At 45.6% G+C, this 21,092-nt stretch overlaps 1 protein-coding gene across 2 annotated transcripts in view; it reads right to left on the minus strand.

Annotated features, from left to right (window-relative positions):
• Positions 1-21,092, minus strand: part of DAAM1 (dishevelled associated activator of morphogenesis 1) — a 187,739-nt gene that overhangs the window by 42,355 nt on the left and 124,292 nt on the right. For both annotated transcript variants that reach the window (XM_084632792.1, XM_084632791.1), the window contains exons 5-15: positions 13,510-13,604; positions 11,178-11,511; positions 10,292-10,402; positions 10,094-10,197; positions 9,328-9,394; positions 8,542-8,659; positions 7,448-7,586; positions 6,653-6,711; positions 5,047-5,234; positions 3,881-4,183; positions 3,491-3,598 (exon numbers count right to left, since the gene is read on the minus strand). In XM_084632792.1, the coding sequence (XP_084488918.1) occupies positions 3,491-3,598; positions 3,881-4,183; positions 5,047-5,234; positions 6,653-6,711; positions 7,448-7,586; positions 8,542-8,659; positions 9,328-9,394; positions 10,094-10,197; positions 10,292-10,402; positions 11,178-11,511; positions 13,510-13,604 (1,626 nt within the window). The remainder of the gene's footprint in view (positions 1-3,490; positions 3,599-3,880; positions 4,184-5,046; positions 5,235-6,652; positions 6,712-7,447; positions 7,587-8,541; positions 8,660-9,327; positions 9,395-10,093; positions 10,198-10,291; positions 10,403-11,177; positions 11,512-13,509; positions 13,605-21,092) is intronic.

Below are 21,092 nucleotides of genomic sequence, written 5' to 3' on the forward strand. Positions count from 1 at the left end.
GAAATGGAACGTCCTTGGATGTGGATATTTCAGGGAGTGCAGATTAAATAAATACAGGGTGGCACAAAGCGGGTTATTTACAAAGCCAGGATCTGAGGACCTTCAGACCACAGCGCAAAGTTCATTTTTTCCCCCAGGCATTTGAAAGGGAAGGGAATTTGGCAGGGGTGAGGAAGATGAAGGCTGTAAATGGGGAGTAATTGCTGGAGGAAGATTTGGCCTCGAGTGGCCTGGTTTGTTGGTGGTAGTATATTGAAAGGCACTGTTCCAAATATAACTAAAGTGGAACAGAACTCAGATTTCCTGACTCCCAGTCCTGTGCTTTGGCCAAATGACCACTTGCCCCGCCCTGGCCCTTACTGATGCTGCTCTCCAGCTGTGCTTAATGCCTTATGTACTATTACTATTCATCATGGTCACTTGAAAGCAACATTACCACCTAGCTGAGGTCCAAAATCTGGGTTCTGTCACAAAAATGATTTTGCAGAAAACAATATGTCCCCTGAACTATAGTCAGAGATGGGTCTTGAAATGTGTCCCCTCCAATTTCACAACATTCCTTTGAGAGATCAGAGACTCCAATGTAAGAGCCCTGTGGACACAGACCAGAAAGTTCAGCTGATCCATGTAGGTTCCACTGTCCAAGCAGAGTGATGTGCCAGAAGCCGCTGAAATGCTCTACTAATGGCAAAAAAAGTAATATTGATGTTAATTAACCCTTTACCTGTATTAGTCAGTGGTGTGTTACCAGTAACAGGGATTTGTGTTCTTAAAATCTTGAGAGAATCCCTCTAAATACTGTTGAGTATTTTGAAATATTTTAAGACAAATACATAAATATTCGATGTTCTCAACATTGTTCTCTACGTGCAGGGGTGTGTGTACACACACAGAGCAAGAACGCATGCACACAATGTTGAGAACACAATTTAATTGAAATATGCAAAGGATGCACCATGCTCGGGCGTGGGTGATCATTTATACACCCAGTCACTTCTGAGAGTCACAGGCAACAGATACACACCCTTCAGGGAAGGAACACCACTCCTTTCTGCTTTCCTGACCTTCCCCAACACTGCTTATTTCAATGTCTTGTGCCAGCCCCTCCCCAGCCTTTTGCTTTACTATGACAAATTCCTCATTCACCCAAAAAGTTTGACTTTGATGAATTCCTGATTCCCCCCCCCCCCACTCACTCTCAAAGCTCCTTTTGATTCTAGCTCCTCTCTAGAACTATCCACATTTCAACGCTCACCAGTACCCATCTACTCAGGCTGAGCAGACTTGGCAGCAACGGCTGTTCAGAAGTGCTGGAGAACGTGTTTCGCTGGTCATGTCTCCAGCCTCTATGCGTTCTGGTGCCGGGAGGTATTGAGAGCCCTTTCAAAACATCTTTGGTCCATGCTCTGTGCTTTATCTTTCATTACTATCACCTGCTCTCCCAACCAGGCCATTGGCATTAGTTACAGATCAACGGCTGCTCAAATTAGGTGTTTTTGTCCCTCCTGAGCCCTCCTCTCCAGAGCATTTGAAATATTCCCTACATATATTGGCTCTACAGCCAATGCAGCTATTTGAGGCTTCATCCAGCTGTACTGTCAGCTGAGAGACAAATTATTTTTAACCCTCTGCCTTGTAATAGTCTCATATCTAATCTACCTGTGGATTAACTGGCTCACACTGATAGCTAGGAGGACAAAGACACAAGCTACCCACTAGCTCTCCAGTTCTTGCTTCCCTCCCATTTCTTATTCCTCTCTCACCTTCCACTGTGCCACGAACCTTTTTGCAGACTATTCTACAAATTCAAGAATGGAACCCAACTGCACCTTCATCAAACTTAAAGCAAGGGGGAACGAATCACGCTAAGTGACCTGCTTCAAAATACACTCTCGCTGTGCTTCCTTTTCTTAGGGAACTCTCGACCTCTGCCCTGTTCTAATCTGGCGGTGATCTCTACCTTGATTAGCATCAGAAAGAAATTAAGCTTCTTACAGAAGGTGCATGTTTATCTGTTGAATCCACTTGTTCCCTGCAAAGTCCCTCTGCACCAGCAACTAGCAGAACACCCACTGATCGTTCTGGACAACTGACTAGGCAGAGTTCACCACGCTTAGCGCTATGAATTCCCCTGCAGTCCCATCTCTTTTGGCAGCTCTCAGTCTCTGTTGACCCTCATACCACATTAAAAATCTCCATCTCTTGCCCATCCATGCCCCCAGTTCAGGAAAGCAGGTGTCTATCCTTATGTACTGAAGTTATTTGCTGAAACAGTCTGTAGCAGGGTGGTTACCCGCTCCTGCCCTGTGGGGCTTAACAGCCAGCCCTGGGAGAGAGCCAGGGCTGAGGGCAAGAAAAGCTAGGCTGAGTGGGGAAATGGCCACAGCTGGGACATGCCCCAATCAGGCCGCAGCTGGGCCTATAAAGGGGTTGCTAGGCTGAAGCTTACCCATTCTCTCTCTGCATTCAGATAGGGAAGGGCCTGGCTGCAGGGACCTGAGGGAATACCTAGAGTGGAGCAGGGCTGAGGGGGAAAGGCCTTGGGAGCAGGGGAGCTCCGGCCTGGAAACCCCCAGGCTGAGAGGCCTAGATTAGGGCCTATTAGGTACTGGAGTTGCAAGGGGGCAGCCCATGGGTAAATATAGGCAGCAGATCCAAACCCCCTTGCCTGTGATGAGTGGCTGAGACACACAGCAGTCTGCCCCGGGGAGTGGGGCTAAGCGATGACTAGCAGTAGCCAAGACTGAGGCGAGGTGGGGGTAGTGGGTGGGGGTTCCCTGCGGAGGGGAGACCCTCAGGGATTGTTGGGGTTTACTGCCAGGGGTCAGCACTCCAGTGGGAGGGGGCTCCGGGCCCTGGGAGGTACTGGGGCCGGCGGTAAGGTGGATCACGAGACAGCAGAGGGCGCTCCAGAGGCTGATGAGCTAATTCCCAAGGACAACCAGCAGGAAGCGCTGGGTGAGTCCAGCTCTATTACACTGTCCCATAAGGCTTATAACAAATTAAAATTAAAAGCTGAGACTTGTTTGCAGTATCATTTTTTGTTTAATACTCAAACTTCACTCTGGGCTTGCTAAAAAAATAAGGAATGAGATCCACACATGGCTTGAGACAGACATGAATTTTCAGCCCAATATGTAGAAGTGAAGCATTTGCTCTTAGAAGTGATCCAAAAACATGACTACATTGTAACCACATCTGTGTGTTATTTTTAACCATTCCCAATAATTTCTTTTGCGATCCATCTTCCTTACATGCCTCCGCTTACACTGTAAAGCATGCAGTCAGGTGTGTATGCGGTGTAAATAGATCTGTATCAGGCAGCTAACCAACGTTTAAATGCAAAACACAGGCATGCACAGGGAGTGTGAACCAGCTGAGCTGACAAGTTAAAATGGCATTAGGGTGAAATAATGATAAAATGTATCTTCTGAGATCACATCTGACATGGAATGATTGAATCTGTGCAACACACACACCAGACCATTACCTGCTGTCTCTGGTAAGCAGAGAACGTCCTTTCAAGGTCTTCAAGATCAAGGATTTTAAACACTTTTGCATCATCAATGTCAGTCCACACGGTGCCTGCCAGCTTGTTCTGAAACATACCAACGTTATTAGATGCTAGGTTTCTTGATCACAGTGAAATCGGCCGTTTCAAACACTGCTGACACGTGGTGCATCACGCGCCGCCCTCAGTTATATGAATAGGCTACATAGGCCACGCATCACTCGTCCCAGATACCTGCACAAAGGTCAAGCGATGGAGCGAGACTCTTTTCCTTGCTAGGAAAACAAAATCATTTAACGGTCGGATCCATGATCTCTTTATGGAGAAGAAAGTGGCATGTCAAACAGCAAGTGAGAACGCAGGGCTTACCTCAGGCAGCTTAGACCAGTTGAAGGATTTGAGGGCATTCGTCGGCTGTGGGATGTTTTTCTTTTTGAGGGCTGAGCCCAGCGGTGCTCCAGGAGGCGGGGTTATCCCGCCTAGGGGAGGGGGGCCAGGTGGAGGGGGTGGGCCACCAGGAGGGGGAGGTGGGGGCGGCGGAGGAAGGATTCCACCAGGTAGAGGGGGTGGAGGAGGGGGAAGAAGGGCTCCTAGAGCCTGAGAAGGTAAAGGTCCACCAGGTGCTCCAGGTGGCAACGGGGGCCCTCCTGGAACAGGAGCAAATATTGTCCTCTGAAAGAGAGAGAACGAGCGTAGTTACAAAAGGGGGCTACAGTCAATCATTTTAAGCCCTTATGCACATTAACCTAGACCAGGTGCTGCTCACAGAGGGCTCTGTTAGTTAAGATGGATGTCAAGAGCTGACACATTCTTAAACAATCAGGAAACCAGTTTAGGATGTCCTGCACTTCCCGGCAAAGGTCCAGGACAGGGCATCGGGATAGCTGCCATCCTGGAAGACACTGGAGATTGAACTGGGCACCTCCTGGAAGGCATGAGTCTCTACAGCTTGAGCTAAAGAGCAAGGCTCCATTGCTGTGTGTTGTATCCAGCTGACATCCTCAGAGGATGGATACAGAGCGTTGGGGTGGCCAAGGGATTACATATCTCCTCTAGAAGCTCGGCTTGAGCACCAGAGGCCCCTAGCAGTTTGAATCCCCAAAGGGCCACTATTTACATCCACCATCTTGACGGACACCTGGGATTGAACCAGGGACTTCCAAAGTTAAAAGCACGGGTCTACAGCTTCAGCTAAGGTGCTAGGCCAGTAGCTGGTAGCTGTAATGGATTCACATCCTGTTTAACTTCCAGTTGACCCAAAATGGGTTTCTATGTAAAAGAGCATCTAACAAGCCTACATGGGAGGCAACCAAGGAACAAGGCAATAGCCATCGGCCTAATAAGGCTATTTCCAAGGTTTAAAGCTGTCCCTTCTCCAATTAACTACAACTCTGATTTCTTGCAAACACAGTTGGGCCTTTCCCACACTCAAGACAGTTTTGTATCCAGATTTCTTCATCTACATTCTCTGTTTACTGCAGTGAGAGAGAATCTGGAACTGCACCATAAATGGGAAGTTTGTAGCGTGCCCTTACCCTATTCAGCTCATGGAGCTGTGCTGTGAGGTCTGCCACCTGTTGCTTGACGTGCTTGTGCTCTGTGGACTCTTTTTCGAGTTTCTCTTTCATCTTACTTAAGGTCTGCATCATCTCCTCTTTCTCCTGAGTCTTGGCATCGCACTCTCTCTCCTTCTTTTCCAATTTCTGCTGAAGCTCGTTGTGTTCTAGCCCCCCCGCCCCCAAAAAATTTCATGAAGTCACTTAACTACACGTTCTTCCTGATGGCAAACTATACACATACACGCGCACGTGTGCACCAGAATAAAATCCTTGATTTCAAAAGAAAAAGTAAAGCCAACAACAAAGAGAAAGGAAAGATTGTTGAGTCAACAGGACAAACTAGGACCATTTACTTCCCTTCCCCGCTTGTGCAAAGGGCATTAACCCCTTCTCAAACATGATGGCCAGGACTAGCCACTGTATTTAGTGTGACTTTAAGACAGATCATACACAGCGACAAGGAGTTCGCCAATGAACTTTTCTTTTTCTTAAGTTACACACAAACAGGGTGAAATCCTGAGCCTACTGAAGTCAATGGCAAATCTCCCATTGATTTCAATAGCGCCAGGATTTTATCCTTAGTATTGCTGAGAACAGTAGCTTTGGAGAGGTCATAAGTCAGACTCTCTCAACCACTGATGTAGATATCAACACTGATATTTCAGGCTTTTGTGCCTGATACTGTAGTCTAGGCTGCCCTGCCTTAATTTAGCCCCCTATTCAGCAAAGCTCTTAACTTTAGCCACCTAAACCCATTAGAGTCAATGGGACTTAGGCACATGCTTAAGTGCTTTGCTGAATCAAGAGAAGCCTCCCTGCTGAGCCCAGATGTCCCACTGTTACCCATCCTGTTAATTCTGCCATAAACATCTAATCCACAATGTACCAAGAACTAGTTCTTCTGCTCACAAGACCAGGTTTTGGAGTACCCCAAGTTTAAGCGAGGGTTAAACGACGGTGCATAACTGAATGGGAGGCGGTGAGACTGTCGAGCTGAGGTCCCACGGCAGTAAAATAGCATAGCTGGGCCCGGAAAGTCAGGGACCTACATTGCTGTACCAAGGGAGATAAAGAGCAGGCTTGCTCTTGGCTAGCAGAGCATTTAAAATGGATTTAATTTACATGCCATATTAGAACATGACACTCGAGATTTTTCCACCAAAACATTTCCCCAAATGCAAAAGAACAGTGTTTCAACCAAAACTAAAAATTCTTCAGAAAATTCATATTTTGGTCTAAGTGGGGGTTTTTTGGGTTTTTTTTGGACAAAAAAAAGTTGAAAAACATTGGGTTTCAGTTTTTCAATAATAAAACCAATACATTTTAACTGAAAACAGACTTTTGTCCTCAAAATTTCTTGTAAAAAAATAAATTGGCATTTTTGACCATCTCTAGTCATGGGCACTATGGATATAGCATAGTTTTAACCTAGTTAGATGCACAACTCCCACTGATAAAAATCAGTGAAGATTCCAGTTTGCGTGTGCATGTGTGTGTGTATACACACGCACACACTTTATCTTAAGTTATGTATGTACGTATTAGATTTAAACTTAATATTTTATATTTTTCTGTCATTCACCTTTTCGCATTTTTTCTGCTTGCTCTTTCCACTGCTTAACTTCATTTTCATTAACTAACCTAAAAAGAATAGAAAAGTAAGTTTAGGAAATAATCTAACATAGAAAATAATACAAAAAGCAATAAACGAGATAAAAGTTGTGTGTAGACTGCAAAATAGCATTTGCAAATACTTGTTGAATACAAATCCCAAACTGACTTCACTGGTGTTGAGAACATCTTCTATTTGCTTTCATGAACATTCATACTGGCAAATTTTTGTTTGCCAAGTCTTTGCACGGCCATCTTGAAAGCTCTGTGGGTTTTGGAGTCACTCAGTTAGGAGACAGAAATGACCTTCAGTTTAGGTGGCCAATCACCGTACAAATACAATTATGAATAAGGAATACAGGAAAGAATAGCCAGAGGAAATAGTTCATGGGCAATCCATAGGCTGAGCATGGTTCATAGGCACATTTTATTGAGTAAGTTCAAACAAACAAATTCCTAAATATCAAAGTCTACCATACAGAATACACAAACGGGAAGAGGGACTATATTAAATATCATTCCCCACAAACAGTTCACCCTGCTCTACTTCAGATGTTCAAGAACAGAAGGCTGAAAAGCAAAGTCCACTTTCAAGTTATTAAATACTAAGCTGTTTAAAGGAAAACTAAGAGCAGATTGCTAAAGCTGCCTTGAGTGCGTGAATTAACCTTATAGCTTTAACAGATCACAGCCACTTCAAAACACAGCATTAGGACAACTACTTGTCCTCTGAGCATACTGTTCCCAAAGGAGGCCACGCACTTACATCCGGACGACATTTTTAATATTAAAGTTTTCCAAGGGAGTGGAGTCGGGGTCCTGCCCTTTGTCATTCTGTATGACTATTTGCTGTACAATCCTATCAAGCAGTAGCCAGTACTGGACAGTGTTGCCGGTTCTTTTAACTAAAAAGAGAAAGAGAATAAGTAGTAGTGGGAGAGAAAGAAACAAAAAAGTAAGGGGTTTTTGGAAGCTGCTTTTCCACCGCATCAAACGGAACCACACAAGCATGCATTTGTAAAAATAAAAGTTTATTTACAGTGTGTCTAGAGGCCCCACCTGAGATCAGGCTGCTGCTGTTAGGCATTGTAAGATACACAGAGTTTCTGTCACAAAAAGCTTAAAATCTAAGGGTGGGTCCACACTTGCGTTGGTGTGTAGAGTACAGACACTGCATGCCCAACTAGCACAGAAATAAATCGCAGTGTAGACAGTCAGGCACTGCTTAGGTGAGCAGAGACATGCCTGACTCTTACGGTATGTGTCCACCCTACATTGCTCTCTACACATCCAAGCAGTGCCTCCAGTGACTACTCTGCTATTTTTAGCAATGTCGTGTCCAGTTGTATGAGCCTTTCCCTGCCACAGTGAAAGGCTCTCGCAGTGGGGAAAGGCTCTAGCAGTTCCCTACCCCTACCAGAGCCTTTCCAGGGTGCACGTAGCTACACACTGCAGCGTGGATGCAGCCTGCCTTTTGCTGCGGCGGGTAGCTACGCTGACCCCTATATGTCACAAGTGTAAACAAGGCTTCAACAGAGAAGACAGATAGGGAAAGTGACTTGGCCAAGATCACACAGTAGGTCAGTGGCAGATCTGGAACTAGAAGCCAGGTCTCCCAATTCCCAATCTAGTACTCCGCCCACTTCTGCACTCCGCCTCTCCCCATGCTAGCTTTAGTTTGCTGCCAAAGATTAAGAAATTAAAAGGCATTCATATTGTATTATGCATTGTGTACAGTAATTGCTCTATTTCAGCTCCAGGTAAAATCAGAGATTTTCTGGCAGGGCTGAATACAAAGCCACATGCAACATCAATTCCTTATGCCCTCCTGAAGGGCTGTAAATGGATTTGTCTACTCACAAGGCATTTGGAGACAGTGATGAAGGATAGACATAAAGTGCGGATACGCTTCTGTGTGAGTCAGCCTCTTCCTCGTCAGTTCAAACATCTGAGTGGCACTCTTCGTGTCTACGTGAACCTATGGAACAAATTCAACTCAAAAGGTAAAAATAAAAAACGCAGACCCAATGATGCTACTTCGCATTTTCACAGCTCTCCCAATGGCAGGTCAACAAGCCAAAGAGAACTTGAGCCAACCAGCTCGGTGCTAGAGCACTGCATGAAAGACAAAGGACGTAATCTAAAAAATAAATTAATAAAATAATATGAAATGGGTAGGACACAATCTACCCTAGGATCAGTCTATTTAGGTACTTATATGGGTCAGTCAAAGTATTTCAGTGCCTTAACATTTATGAATTTATCCTCAACACACCCCTGGCTAGGTAAGAAAGTATCATCATTCCAAGAAGAAACCAGGGCACAGGGCAGATTAAATGACTTGCTGGAGGTTGCACCAGGAGCCTGTAACTGAGCTAGGAACTCGCGAATCCCATCCCATTGTCCTACTGCCTCTTCCATACAAGAATACTTTCCAAATATCAGTCCATGTAGACTGCAAACCTCTCTGATGCAAGTATTATCCCCATTTTACAGAAAGGGCACAGAAGCAGAGAACGAATAAGTGGTTTTCCCAACATCAATTCAGAATTCAGGCTTCCCCACAATCTCCCAATTTTAACCAAGACCACAATATGCTGATTTCAAACAAACAACAATAATTACAACAATAGGCAGCATACATACTAGTTCAAATCTTTTGGCAAATTCCAGTTCATCTTCATTTCTAAGCATTTCAAAAAAATCTAAATGCCTGGTGGGGAAGAAAAAACAAACAATTTGGAAAACAGATATTTAAAATAGCACTTATAAGATAGATAAGAGTAATCAACTGATTTGAAGGGTTTCAAAATCAATAATTAGCAATGATTTTCTAGAGAATACCAGCAACATCTGCAAATTTAAACAGTAATAGCAAAAACATCAGTTATCAGAGTAAGGCCTGTCAACTATACACTCCAAAATGCTTAAGAACACCTTAGTCAGATTTTGGTCTGGTTAAGTATCATAGTAATGTTCTCTCTCTCTGACAGCCCTATGGAAGAAGGAAAAATTATGCTCGGACAAACTAGGGGTGAAACTCACAAGGTCTATAACGCCACTTAAAAATTTAAAATTAGGGTGAAGTGGATTAAGATTAGGGTGAAGATAGGCCCTGAGCCTGCCCTCTGCACAGGGGTGAATTTCACCCTAGATGGCTGAGAAGTGTAAGCTTTCAACGTGCATAACAATGGGGCAGGTGCTGAGTAAACCTCCATTAACTTCAGTGCGGTTTAAGCAGACTTTTGCCAAATGTTATACTACATGGATTCTGCTTAGAGCCAAAGAATCTAGAAACATGTGGCTGCCACTCTGAGCACCGGCGAGGGAGTCCTTAAAAAGAGGAAGCTGGCCCCCAAGAAAAGGATGAATCCAGCAGATGAGCTGCAAGTTATGGAATAGTTTTCCTCACCTGTCTAACGTTGAATTTTCATGCTCCCTTAGTTTATCAATGACTGGTTGAATTCCCAGCATTAGAAATTCATATCTAAGATGGAGTCTGAAATCCAGACTTTCCTGAAAAGAAAAGACAAAGGGTGAACATTGCAGGACGCAGCTCTACTAAAACTCTATTTGAAAGAGCCCCCCCAAAGAGCCACACACAACTTACCACTCCAGCCCCTTGGCTCAGGACCGCGTTAATGAAGGACATGATGGCTGTCTTTAAATTCACTTCGTCTCGATACCTTCCCGTGCTTTTATCCAAGTCATTCATCAGCGTCTGCCAAACAGACCGATATGCCACAGGGTGAAAAAATGCACCGCAGAAACAACAAACCACGAAGATTTGAATGACTCGTTTGTGGGCTCCCAGAAACCTGATGAGCCCCATGCACTTCTGATAATGGTAACCCATTTACAGGGTTTAAATGGCTAGACACACACTTCTACAGCTGTATAGTGCTGCTTAACATTCCCTGCCTTGACATATACTGCTAATGTCAAATTGTTACATCATATCTTCCGGGGGTGTTATAGTCCTGGAGCTTTAAGATTCTAGTTGCTCTGCAAAAGCAAGTTAGTTTGTTTTATTTCCTTATAAACCAGTAACTCTTATTCAATGGAATTCAGCTTGCAGGACAGCGGGGATTTTCAGGCTCCAAGACTACATCCGGCCTCTGCCAGGTAAAACACGGAGATGCAGGGGAGAGCCCCAGTTCCAATTCCCTGGTTTTCTGCTCAGCCCTGGCTCATACCAGAGCAACTCAGGGGGTACTCTAACTTGCACTATCTGGCAATGGTCCCCAAAAGGCTATCCCCTGGCTGGAGACGGCCAGAGTGCGTTGTGCCCTGGCCTCGCCCACTCTCCATGTGCCCCCTGAGAAAGAGGTGCAGGAGGTGTCTCTGAGTAGCTAGGGGCTTGCATCCGATTTCCAATCGGATAGCACAAGGGGAACAGAGCAGGGCAGGGCAGATGATCTTTCCCCTCACAAACACCGTGTAAACCTGAGGAAAGGAGTTTATGAAGCATGAAGAGAAAACGGAAGACCACGTACCTGAAAGCGAGTCCTTTCGCTGGCGTATTTCTGGTAGTGCAGCATGGCCTCCAATACCTTTTTGTGGCCCCCAGGAACCAGGCACACAGCGCCCATGATTTCCAGCACTGCCACCTTTGTCTTTATGTTCTCGGTGCTCAGACTCTGAGCAATTACATTAATACTCTCTGGATGGGCCAGGACATGAGCCCGTCCTTGAGAGTTGTTCATTAGTGCTTTTATACACCCAATGAGAGAGGTATGTATTCGAGACTCTGAGGTCTCATAGTCCATGCTTTTCAGAAAGTTCAGAATACACGTCAAGCCATCCAAGTCGATAAATCTGGTTACAAACCTGTCACGAAGAATATCACATTAAAACCAATGGAAAGAATCCCTTGATCTACACATTAGACTGTATTGCATTTGTTAACTCACTCAAATGATGCCATGTATGGCAGGTGCATTCTCTCCTGGCAGAAGGTACCCGCTAAATGGATGAACACACAAAGAGCATGCTGTTGATTCCAGTGTATGGTAACAGACAATGGCAGATGCCCAGCAGTAAAAGGGTTAATCACAATCTGAGGGCTTGTCTAGATGGCAAATTAGCGCCTGGCAAACTGGGGGGTGTAAATCTACAACACACACTAGTTTGTTGTGCACGAACTGGCCCTTTGGATCCCGTTATAGCGCACTAAAAGTGCCCGAGGGCGCTTTGATCCGCTCCTGTTTCAAAGTGGAGCAGATGAAAATGCACCAGGGAATGTTCAACATGTGGTAGCAGGGTCCACACGGCCAGTGAGCGCCTGGCACATTAGGGCGCTGCAGATTTACACTCCAGCTTGCCTCACACCAGCTCGCAGTCTCTGCAAGCCCTCAGGAGAAAGTCATTTGATACTTTTGCCACTGGCTTCACCTGGAGAATGAGGAGGCCTGAGAGTAACACTCATTTTCAGTGATGTTTAAAGCCCCAAAATCCCATTGACTTTCAATGGGGGATTTAGGCTCCTAAATCACTTGGGCACCTTTGAAAAGTTTTGCCCCAAATCAGAGGCTGGGATTTTCAAAGGCACCTAAGGAAATGAATCTCCTGGGATTTCAGTGGGAGTTGGATGCCTAATGCCATAGTCCCCTTTGGTGATGCATCCAGCTCTGTTTGTTTCACAACCTGTTTTTTAAATGTGAAGTGGAAATACTTTATGGAGCCACACACATTTGCAGCACTTTTCATACTCAAAGGGACACCCCATGAAGTAGATATTGAAGTTGGTTGAAAACTTTCCAACAAAACAGTCTTCTGCCAGAAAAATACTGATTTGATTAAATCTAAAGTGTTAGCTGGCACGGGTTGATTTCTGCAAAATTGCATTTAGAAAGGGGGGGAAATCAGTATGAAGCATTTCATTTTTTTTTTTCAGAATAACTTTCAGGGTTTTTATTATATTTTAGCAAAATATAAAATGAGTCAAAACCAAATCAAAAGGTTTTGATTGACCCAAAACAATTTTCTCCCCAAATTTTCAAGGGAAATTTGAATTTTCAGAGTGCCACTCCAATCTGGAGTGAAAGCAAAATTTCAAAAGCACAGAATTTCCTTCAAAATGGGAATTCTGGGTCCCACACAGTCCTAGTTGAGATCATCATGTCCCATCTTACAGATGAGGAGACTAAAGGAGAGCTGGTAGTCCCACAAAGTAGCTAAGGTCTGAGCTGAGATTGCAGTTCAGGACTCCGCAGCTCCAAGTCTCCTGTTCAACGCTGATTATGCCTCTCATCTATCAATAATATAAACAGATATTTCTATTTTAACAGGTTTCAGAGTAGCACCCGTGTTAGTCTGTATTTGCAAAAAGAAAAAGGAGGACTTGTGGCACCTTAGAGACTAACAAATTTATCCGAGCATAAGTTTTTGTTAGCTACAGCTCACTTCATTGGATGCATTCAGTGGAAAATACAGTGGGGAGATTTATATACACAGAGAACATGCAACAATGGGTGTTACCATACACACTGTAAGGAGAGTGATCACTTAAGCTGAGCTATTACAGTGTGTATGGTAACACCCATTGTTTCATGTTCTCTGTGTATATAAATCTCCCCACTGTGTTTTCCACTGAATGCATCCGATGAAGTGAGCTGTAGCTCACGAAAGCTCATGCTCAGATAAATTGGTTAGTCTCTAAGGTGCCACAAGTCCTCCTTTTCTATTTTAAGATTCCTGTGTTGGACTGTGATGGAGATCAGAGTGAGCATCACCCTTTGCAATTCGGTATTTTTACAGGATGGACTAACTGCAGCTGCTTGTGTTGGAAAATGGTGGCACCAAAGCAAGGAAAGAGAAAATAATTGCCTCATTGGTTTTGTCCTCAGTGCCGTCTTCAAACTCTCTATTGTTTTATTTCTCTCCTCCTCATCTTCTTTTTCCAAAGCTATCAGCGATTTTCTCTGTAAATGGAGAAAGACAGGTTTATACAACAGGGTTCGGCTCTCTGTCAGCAGAGTAAACACATAATTACAGGTTTCAGAGTAGCAGCCGTTAGTCTGTATTCGCAAAAAGAAAAGGAGGACCTGTGGCACCTTAGAGACTAACCACTGCAATAGCAAAACGAACATTCGTTGTAATATGTAACTTCGATCAAACAGGTCACTGAGCAGATGTACCTAGTAATCGTCAAACTGTGTGCACCGTAATACTCTAGGAGGAAATATTTATTTGTATTGCAGTCGGAATAAGAGTCCCAGTCACAGACCAGGACCTCATTGTACCAGGTGGGCTACAGACACAGAACAAAAAGAAAGCTCCTGCCCTGAAAAGCTCAGGTTTTCTTTCTATTTAGTAGCCAGGAAGAACTTCATTCCAAACTCGGCAATTTAACATAACAGGCAGTGAATCTTATATCTAAAACTAGTCCCTAATTTGCATTATGGTAGCACCTTGAGGCCCCAACTGAGATCGCAGTCCCTTTGTACAACGCACATTGTAAGAATCTGCCCTTGCTATAAAGAGGCCACACTGTTGAGGCACGGGGCACTTGTAGGTTTAAATAGCGCAGATGGCGGATTCTCTGTGACTTGAAGTCTTTAAATCATAATTTGAGGACTTCAGTGTAACAGATAGAGGTTAGGGGTCTATTCCAGAAGTGGATGGATAAAGTTCTGTGGCCTGCAACGTGCAGGAGGTCAGACTAGATGATCGTGATGGTCCCTTCTGACTTATAGACTAAGTCTAATCTAAAGGTAGGACTGCACTTGGAGCTGGAAGTGTAATTTCCAGCATGAGGAGACATACCTGACCCAGCTCTGATTGAATGAGCGTGCTGAAAACAGAAGCATAGCCATGGCAGTGCAAACCGCAGGAGGGGCTAGCTGCCCTGAGTAGGATCCTGAGTTGCTAGGCCTGTCCTTGGGCGGCTAACCCCTCCTGACGCTCACACCACTGCAGCGACGTGTCTATCATTAGCATGCTAGCTTGATCTGAACTAGCGCAGGTTATGTCTTCTCCAGCTGGGATTGACCCCTCCAGCATGAAGTCCAGATTTACCCTGAACAGACCAGACTAAAGATGGGAGTGGCAGCAGAGGCCCAGAGAGGAGAAGTGCCACACAGCAGGCTAGAGGCAGAACCAGGAATTGGACCCAGATCTGAAGAGTCCCATTCCCTCCCCATTGGAGGGCTCTGCCTCTCCTGCTCATGGGTAAAGGCCAATCCATTTCACCACCGGAGCTTCAGCTGCAGTTCCTTGATCATGAGATAAGGGGTGGATGTTATGCTGCATACTCAATGGACTCCGTTTACAACACAGCTGTCTCTAGATTAAAAATTCAAGCCAGTCCTTCACAGGGTAAGTGCGAGGGCAGTGCATAAAGGCTATCACTCTACACTACCCTGTCAGCAGATCTGAATGGACCAAAGGACTCTGTAGCAGAGTTGGTGTCTGAGTGGAAGTCCCTTAAATATCTGGAGCTGACACACCCTTAATTTCAGGTGCTCCACATTCATGTTGGTCCAAAAAAAGAAAAGCCTTACTAAATACTCATGGAAATAATCTGCCAGCTGTAAATAGCCCACCTTGGATTAACTATATGCTGTGGATAGGTCTATACACCGGTTGCATACATGTTTACATTATTTAGCTTTAATTTTGCTTGTGTGAAGCTTAGCAGTTGTGACCTTGTGATGGGCGCAGGCACAGCTAGAGGCATTGATACCGGCAGGCTTCCCAGGTGACCGGGAGCCTCAAATATGGACTTGGATAGGCTACTTAAATCAGCATAGGCAAGTGAGTAGTTCAGTCTTGACAGCCGGTTCAAGCCCTGGCCGCTGCTGAAGTCGCCATCCAGGGGGCAAATCAATCAGTGCACGTCACGGTGGGGCTGGGGGCACGCGAATGCTGGTCCACCGGGAACTGGGCTCACTCCATATAAACCACTCAACAGCTGCGGTTTTTCTGTCTGTCACAGATCCTGCTGGTCCCACTGAGGCAAGGAACCCTGACTGGGAAGGTAGTCCAGACTTTCCAGAGAGGCTGGCCAGATTCCAGCCATCTAGCTGGCCTTACCGCTTCCCAGATATTCATTCCTTGGCCCTCAGCAAGCCTCTGACTTCGGGGGGATCGCCCCCATTTAATAGCTAAGGAAACTGAAGTAGAGAGGGGCTAGGACCCTGATCCTCAAGCATTCAGGCACCCAACTCACACTGGTTTCAACAGGAGCTAGGGGCCTAAATACTTCTGAGGATTTGGGCCCAAATGACTTGCACATTGGCCACAGCCAGAAAGAGAAGCCAAATCTCCCGACTCCTGATCCTATGCTCTAACCACTAGAAGAGGCTCCCCTCCTTTATCTTTCTCTGTAAAATAGTAACTCCTTCTGCTTTAGTGGGGAGACAGGAATGTGGGTGACCACAATACTGCCAAACCCAGCCAAAAATATGATGAGTCAGGCCCCCCAAAATCATGAGGTGGTTGTTTTTTTTAAAACCAAACACTGGATGTCATCCCCCCTCGCGCCCCACAGTCTGGTTTTTCAGCCTGTAGAGTTCCCATTTTCAAGCTTTTCTCTTCCTTTTTACAATCAGAGCTGAGCTTCTCCCATAAAAGTCACACAAAGTCAGGAGCTGGGCATTAAGACAGACATGAAACATCACAAGACTCACAATAAAAGTCACGAGTGGGTAACATCCAGAAGGAGTACGCAAGTTTGAACATAAAAGAGGCCTGAGCCTGCATTTAAACACACATAAAATGGGTTTTAAACACGTGTGTTAAATTTAGCCGGTCTCTCTCTTGCACATTACTGTTAACAGCGAGTATTATGGATTTATAGATCAGGGATACCCACAAAGGCATCAGCTTGGTCCCGCACATTACTCATTGGCTTTCCCCCTCATTGGACCCCTGGATTTTGTTTCAAAACAGAGGAAAAGGGAGACCCGTGAGACTCCAAGCAAAGGTGAACAAAAAAACCCTGAGGAGGGGGGGGGGGTTTGTTTGTTTTTTTAAAATGGTTATTGCTTCCGCTCAAGCTGCCTGCTGGTTGGTGATGCAATTGGACAGCTGTCACCGCCGTGTTACAAGGGAGGAAGCTGCCCTGCAGAAATGTCTGATGGATGATGTCACCGCTCCATGAGAGCAATCCACTGTAAAATTCAACTGAAATCCAGTGGGGTACATTTAATCTCCTCCAGCACAGCTGAAGTGTTTTATATACACTAGGACAATGAATAGTTGAGGCATTTATGATCCCATAACCCAGTGCCCACATCTGAGGAACACCAATATGAGCTTTAGCCACACTAGGCTTACCGAACCATGGGAAAATTGCAAACACACGGGCAAAAGGAATAGAGCGTCTCCGACTGGCAGCAAATAGGCAACTGCCTGTATTTGTTCCTTTCAGCAAAGGGAGAAGGGGCTTTTCATTCAGGGGAGATGGTGGCTTGCAGAATTCTCATTTACACAAGGAAAGGAGGGAAAGGGGTCACATATTGATGAGCAGCCCTGGACTACTTTGAGTAGCTCTGAAACCTCCCACTGGTCAGCCAGGCTGTCACAAAAAAAGGGCTCAAAGATTCCCTCAGACCCAGCAAGAGGGACACCTGAGATACCACCTTAATATAGCTTTCAGGTGATCAAATAAAGAAAGCCCATCCAGAGAGGGGTCTCTCTCTCTCTGATCTAGGTAGGTGTACTCAGCTGTTGCCCTGCTTCCATTCGAATCAATGGGAAAAATCCCATGATTACAACAACAGAAGCAGAGCTGGACCAACACTGAGCCGTTATGAAGACTTATTTTCCAACATTTCGTAGGATGCTCATGAAGCTGGAAGGGATGAAATGCCGATGCAGCAGGGAGTTTGTGTGTTACATAGTCAGTAGATACTGCTGCAACTCAAGGCCCTGTGTGCTCTGCAGCGAGCTCTAGCCCTGGGAAAGGCTTCCAGTTTTGATGTGATGAGCCAATGCTGAATTCTGCAGCAGGTTCACTTCGGGGGGAAAAAAGCACCAAACTCCAGACTTTTGGGAAGATTAATACAGCCAGTGCATTGTCCCATTTCAGCGTGCCACAGGCGTTTGAACTGACAGTGCATAGCTGTGCTATTGAAGTGCCAAGCAGAAGCCAGAATGTTAGACAACAGGGCAGGGCACAGCTGAAGCTTTAGGGAAGCAGTGGAGACTTTTACCAGTACATAAGGGTTACAGCTTTTTCCCCTCTTCCCCATGTGAGCACATGCATATTTAACTTGACCTCTCACTTCTCCACCGCAGCAAGCCTCGACAGCAGCATCTGCTCCACTGTGTCCAACAGCAATGGACCAACATGTTAGTTGAATGACCAGCAGTGAAGTAGTACATGCCGTCCTCTGGGTTACCATTAGGTTCCAGAGTCAACACACCATAGAGATGAATGGAGCAGTTTGTGCAGCTCAGACCTATTGTTTCAGGCTGCCTATCTGCAAACTCATACAGAGCACCCAGTGCTGATTCACACTTGGAATGCTTGCTCTGCAACTGTCAGGGCTAGATGAAACTAAATGGAAGTTTAGGGTCTAATCAGTAGGTCAGTCCTTGGAGAGACAGGTTTCCAAGAGGCAGAAATAAAAATACAGAACAAAACAATTGCAGTACCTTGTAACATAACACCCCCGAGGATCTCCATTTCCGCAGACAGATTGATATGCACCATGCTGCCTGGGCAGGATTAGGAGTACTGTAATTCTTTAAGCATTTAGGAGAACATTAACCCAGATGCCCAGGGAGCCTGCACAAGAATCACATCAGTCTTCCACTGTCCCTGCACAGAAGGACAGGGGAGCACAAGAGGACGCTGCAGCATGGTGGCTGGTCATTTTAGAGGAGGATTCGCACTCACAATGATCCAGTGGGCTCAGACCCTGTGACTGTGCAGGGACCATGGAGGGGTCACAAGACAGCCCTGAAGGGCTTGTCCCTCCATGGTGGGGATGGGGAGGGTTTTGCTCCCTGCCAAGCCCCACTCCCATCCATTGGGGGGATGGGAAGGGTTGTGCTCCCTGCCGAGCTCCCCACACAAGCCTGATTACCCGGACTGTGGTGGAGATGGGAGCGAGCGTCACCCTTAGTCCATTCTGTAAAAATAGCCAATGGCTAACTGCAGCTGCCTCTACCAGACAGTAACGCCTGCCGGCGTAACTAGGTAAGACGCTGACTGCCCAAAAAGCAGGGTATGTGTAGCTACTGTGTCTCTTCTCTTTGATCAAGGGCCTCCTGTTAGAGCCATTACAGTAACTAGAAACAAACATTCTGTATACACAGCACACACACGTGGCACTGCTCCATTGCAGTTGCTTGGACAGCTGGGGGCATCCGAATGGGCTGTTGCTTCAACAGACACTTCCTCCATTGTAGTCGCGACAGATCCAGCTCTGCCATCCTTCCAGGAGGTAAACATTTCACTCTGAGCTGCCCCTTAGATCAGGGGCGCTACTCACGCGGGGAAGTAGTACTTGAGGTGAGTGTGGGTGGCAGAATTGGGCCCCCACTCATTGTAGCGGTCTCGGACATGCGTCTTTGCCTACGATACCATAGGGTAGCTAGCTGCTCTTCATGAAAGCTGCCTGGGCGGCTTGCCTCATGGCCTGGACAACAGAGTACAGGTGAAGCCAAAGAGGGAAAGACAAGTTCAGAGCTTCAAGATGCCAATAAAAGCAAAAAGCTACGTTCATCCCTTATGCCCCTTTAACGATGTGCCGCACTGCCAGGAGATCAAAGGCACTGCAGAGCTCCCGAAGTGCAGAAAAGCTTTGATCACAAAAACTCAGCTCCTACACATGGCTACTCCCAGCCCAGCCAGCTCTCCCCCTTCTCTGAGCACATGCACAAAGATCTTCCCAAACTACACCCCAAGTTTCTCTTCACCTTCTCCAGCCTACCTGTTTCCCTGCCTCTCCAGCTTCCCCCAATCTGGGCTAGCCTATCTTCCCCCATGCTTCTCCATTTGCCTCTCTACCCAGGATATTGCTAAGGCTCTAATGCTGTGGTACTGAGCGCCTGCCCCATAGCTACATAGCAAGCCTGATGATTTTCATTCATTCCAAGTTACTGGAGCCGAGACTGATCTTATCAACACTCCCGTAACTAAAAGGCAACTGACCAGAAGAAAATATATTGCCTCTGAACTGACACCAAATATGGGGAGTTTCTGCTTAAAAAAAAAGTTTTTGAGGATGAGAAAACACCAGGATTATAATGGAAGTCTGAATGTAAAGTTAACTAGGGCCCTGTCTACACTAAAGGGAAAAGTAGATCTAAGCTACGCAATTTGAGTTACGTGACTAGTGTAACTCAAATCACTGTAGCTTAGATCGACTTATCACAGGGAGATGCTCTCCCATCAACTCCCCTTACTCTTCTCGGGAGACGGGAGAGTGATCGGCGGTCGATTTAGTGGGTCTTCACTAGAGCCGCTAAATCGACCACCAATGCATCGATCGCCACAGCATCAATCCTCCGGAAAGTGTAGACAAGCCCTAGAGTGTTCAATGTCATTATGCAGCAAGAGCTGCAACACTGAGACATGTAGGATTTCAAAGGGTGTCAAATCAGGCCCTTGACTACTAATCGTCTTGAACATTTTGAATTCATTAAGATCTTTGCTTCTACCATTCATACTAATCTTCAGGTGAAGTGATTTGCTGAGCCGCGTGCAATTAAGTGTTGCCTCTCAGGATAGTCTAACTACATACCCACTTATAGTGGCAATCAGTGCTTGAAGAAAGATTTTGATATTTGAAGAGGGATGGAAAAAAGGAAAGACTTTAAAATGCCAAGCAACTGTGGTTTGAAAAGCAGCTATTAAAGCAAGTGCACTGCGGTCTCCCAAAGCATTCTTGCTTGATCTGTGTCTTTCAGCTTGCAAGTTCTCATAGCGAGGACCATATCTGTATTTGTGTCTTGCATAAGGCTGGGCAAAGTGACTGTAACAATAATCATTTTGTATGCAGAAACACACTCCTGCCTGCATGCACATCAGAAAGATGCAGTTATGGTGTATGCATAGAATGCTTAGTTGCATCACAATGCAAAGTCCATAGCCCTTGAAAAATGTTTCCATCCATAGTCTCCAAGATTCACATATCAAGAAACCCACAGTGTGACTGTCAGGGCCAACCAACATAGGAGGGGTCAGTAACAAGATTAGCAGGGATCCAGATTTGTTGCAAATAGTAGATACTGAAGAGACACTGGGGCTGGAATTTTCAAAGGAAAATAAAGGAGTCTGGCACCCAGCCCCCACTAGAATTCACTCATGTTCCTTTGAAAAATGCAGCAGAACTGTACAGCAGCCCTGTTCATAGCATCATAGAATATCAGGGTTTGAAGGGACCTCAGGTCGTCATGTAGTCCAACTCCCTGCTCAAAGCAGGGCCAATCCCCAACTAAATCATCCCAGCCAG

The sequence above is a fragment of the Lepidochelys olivacea genome (genome assembly GCF_965140295.1).
Source record: "Lepidochelys olivacea isolate rLepOli2 genome assembly, chromosome: 6".
Lineage (NCBI taxonomy): Eukaryota > Metazoa > Chordata > Testudines > Cheloniidae > Lepidochelys > Lepidochelys olivacea.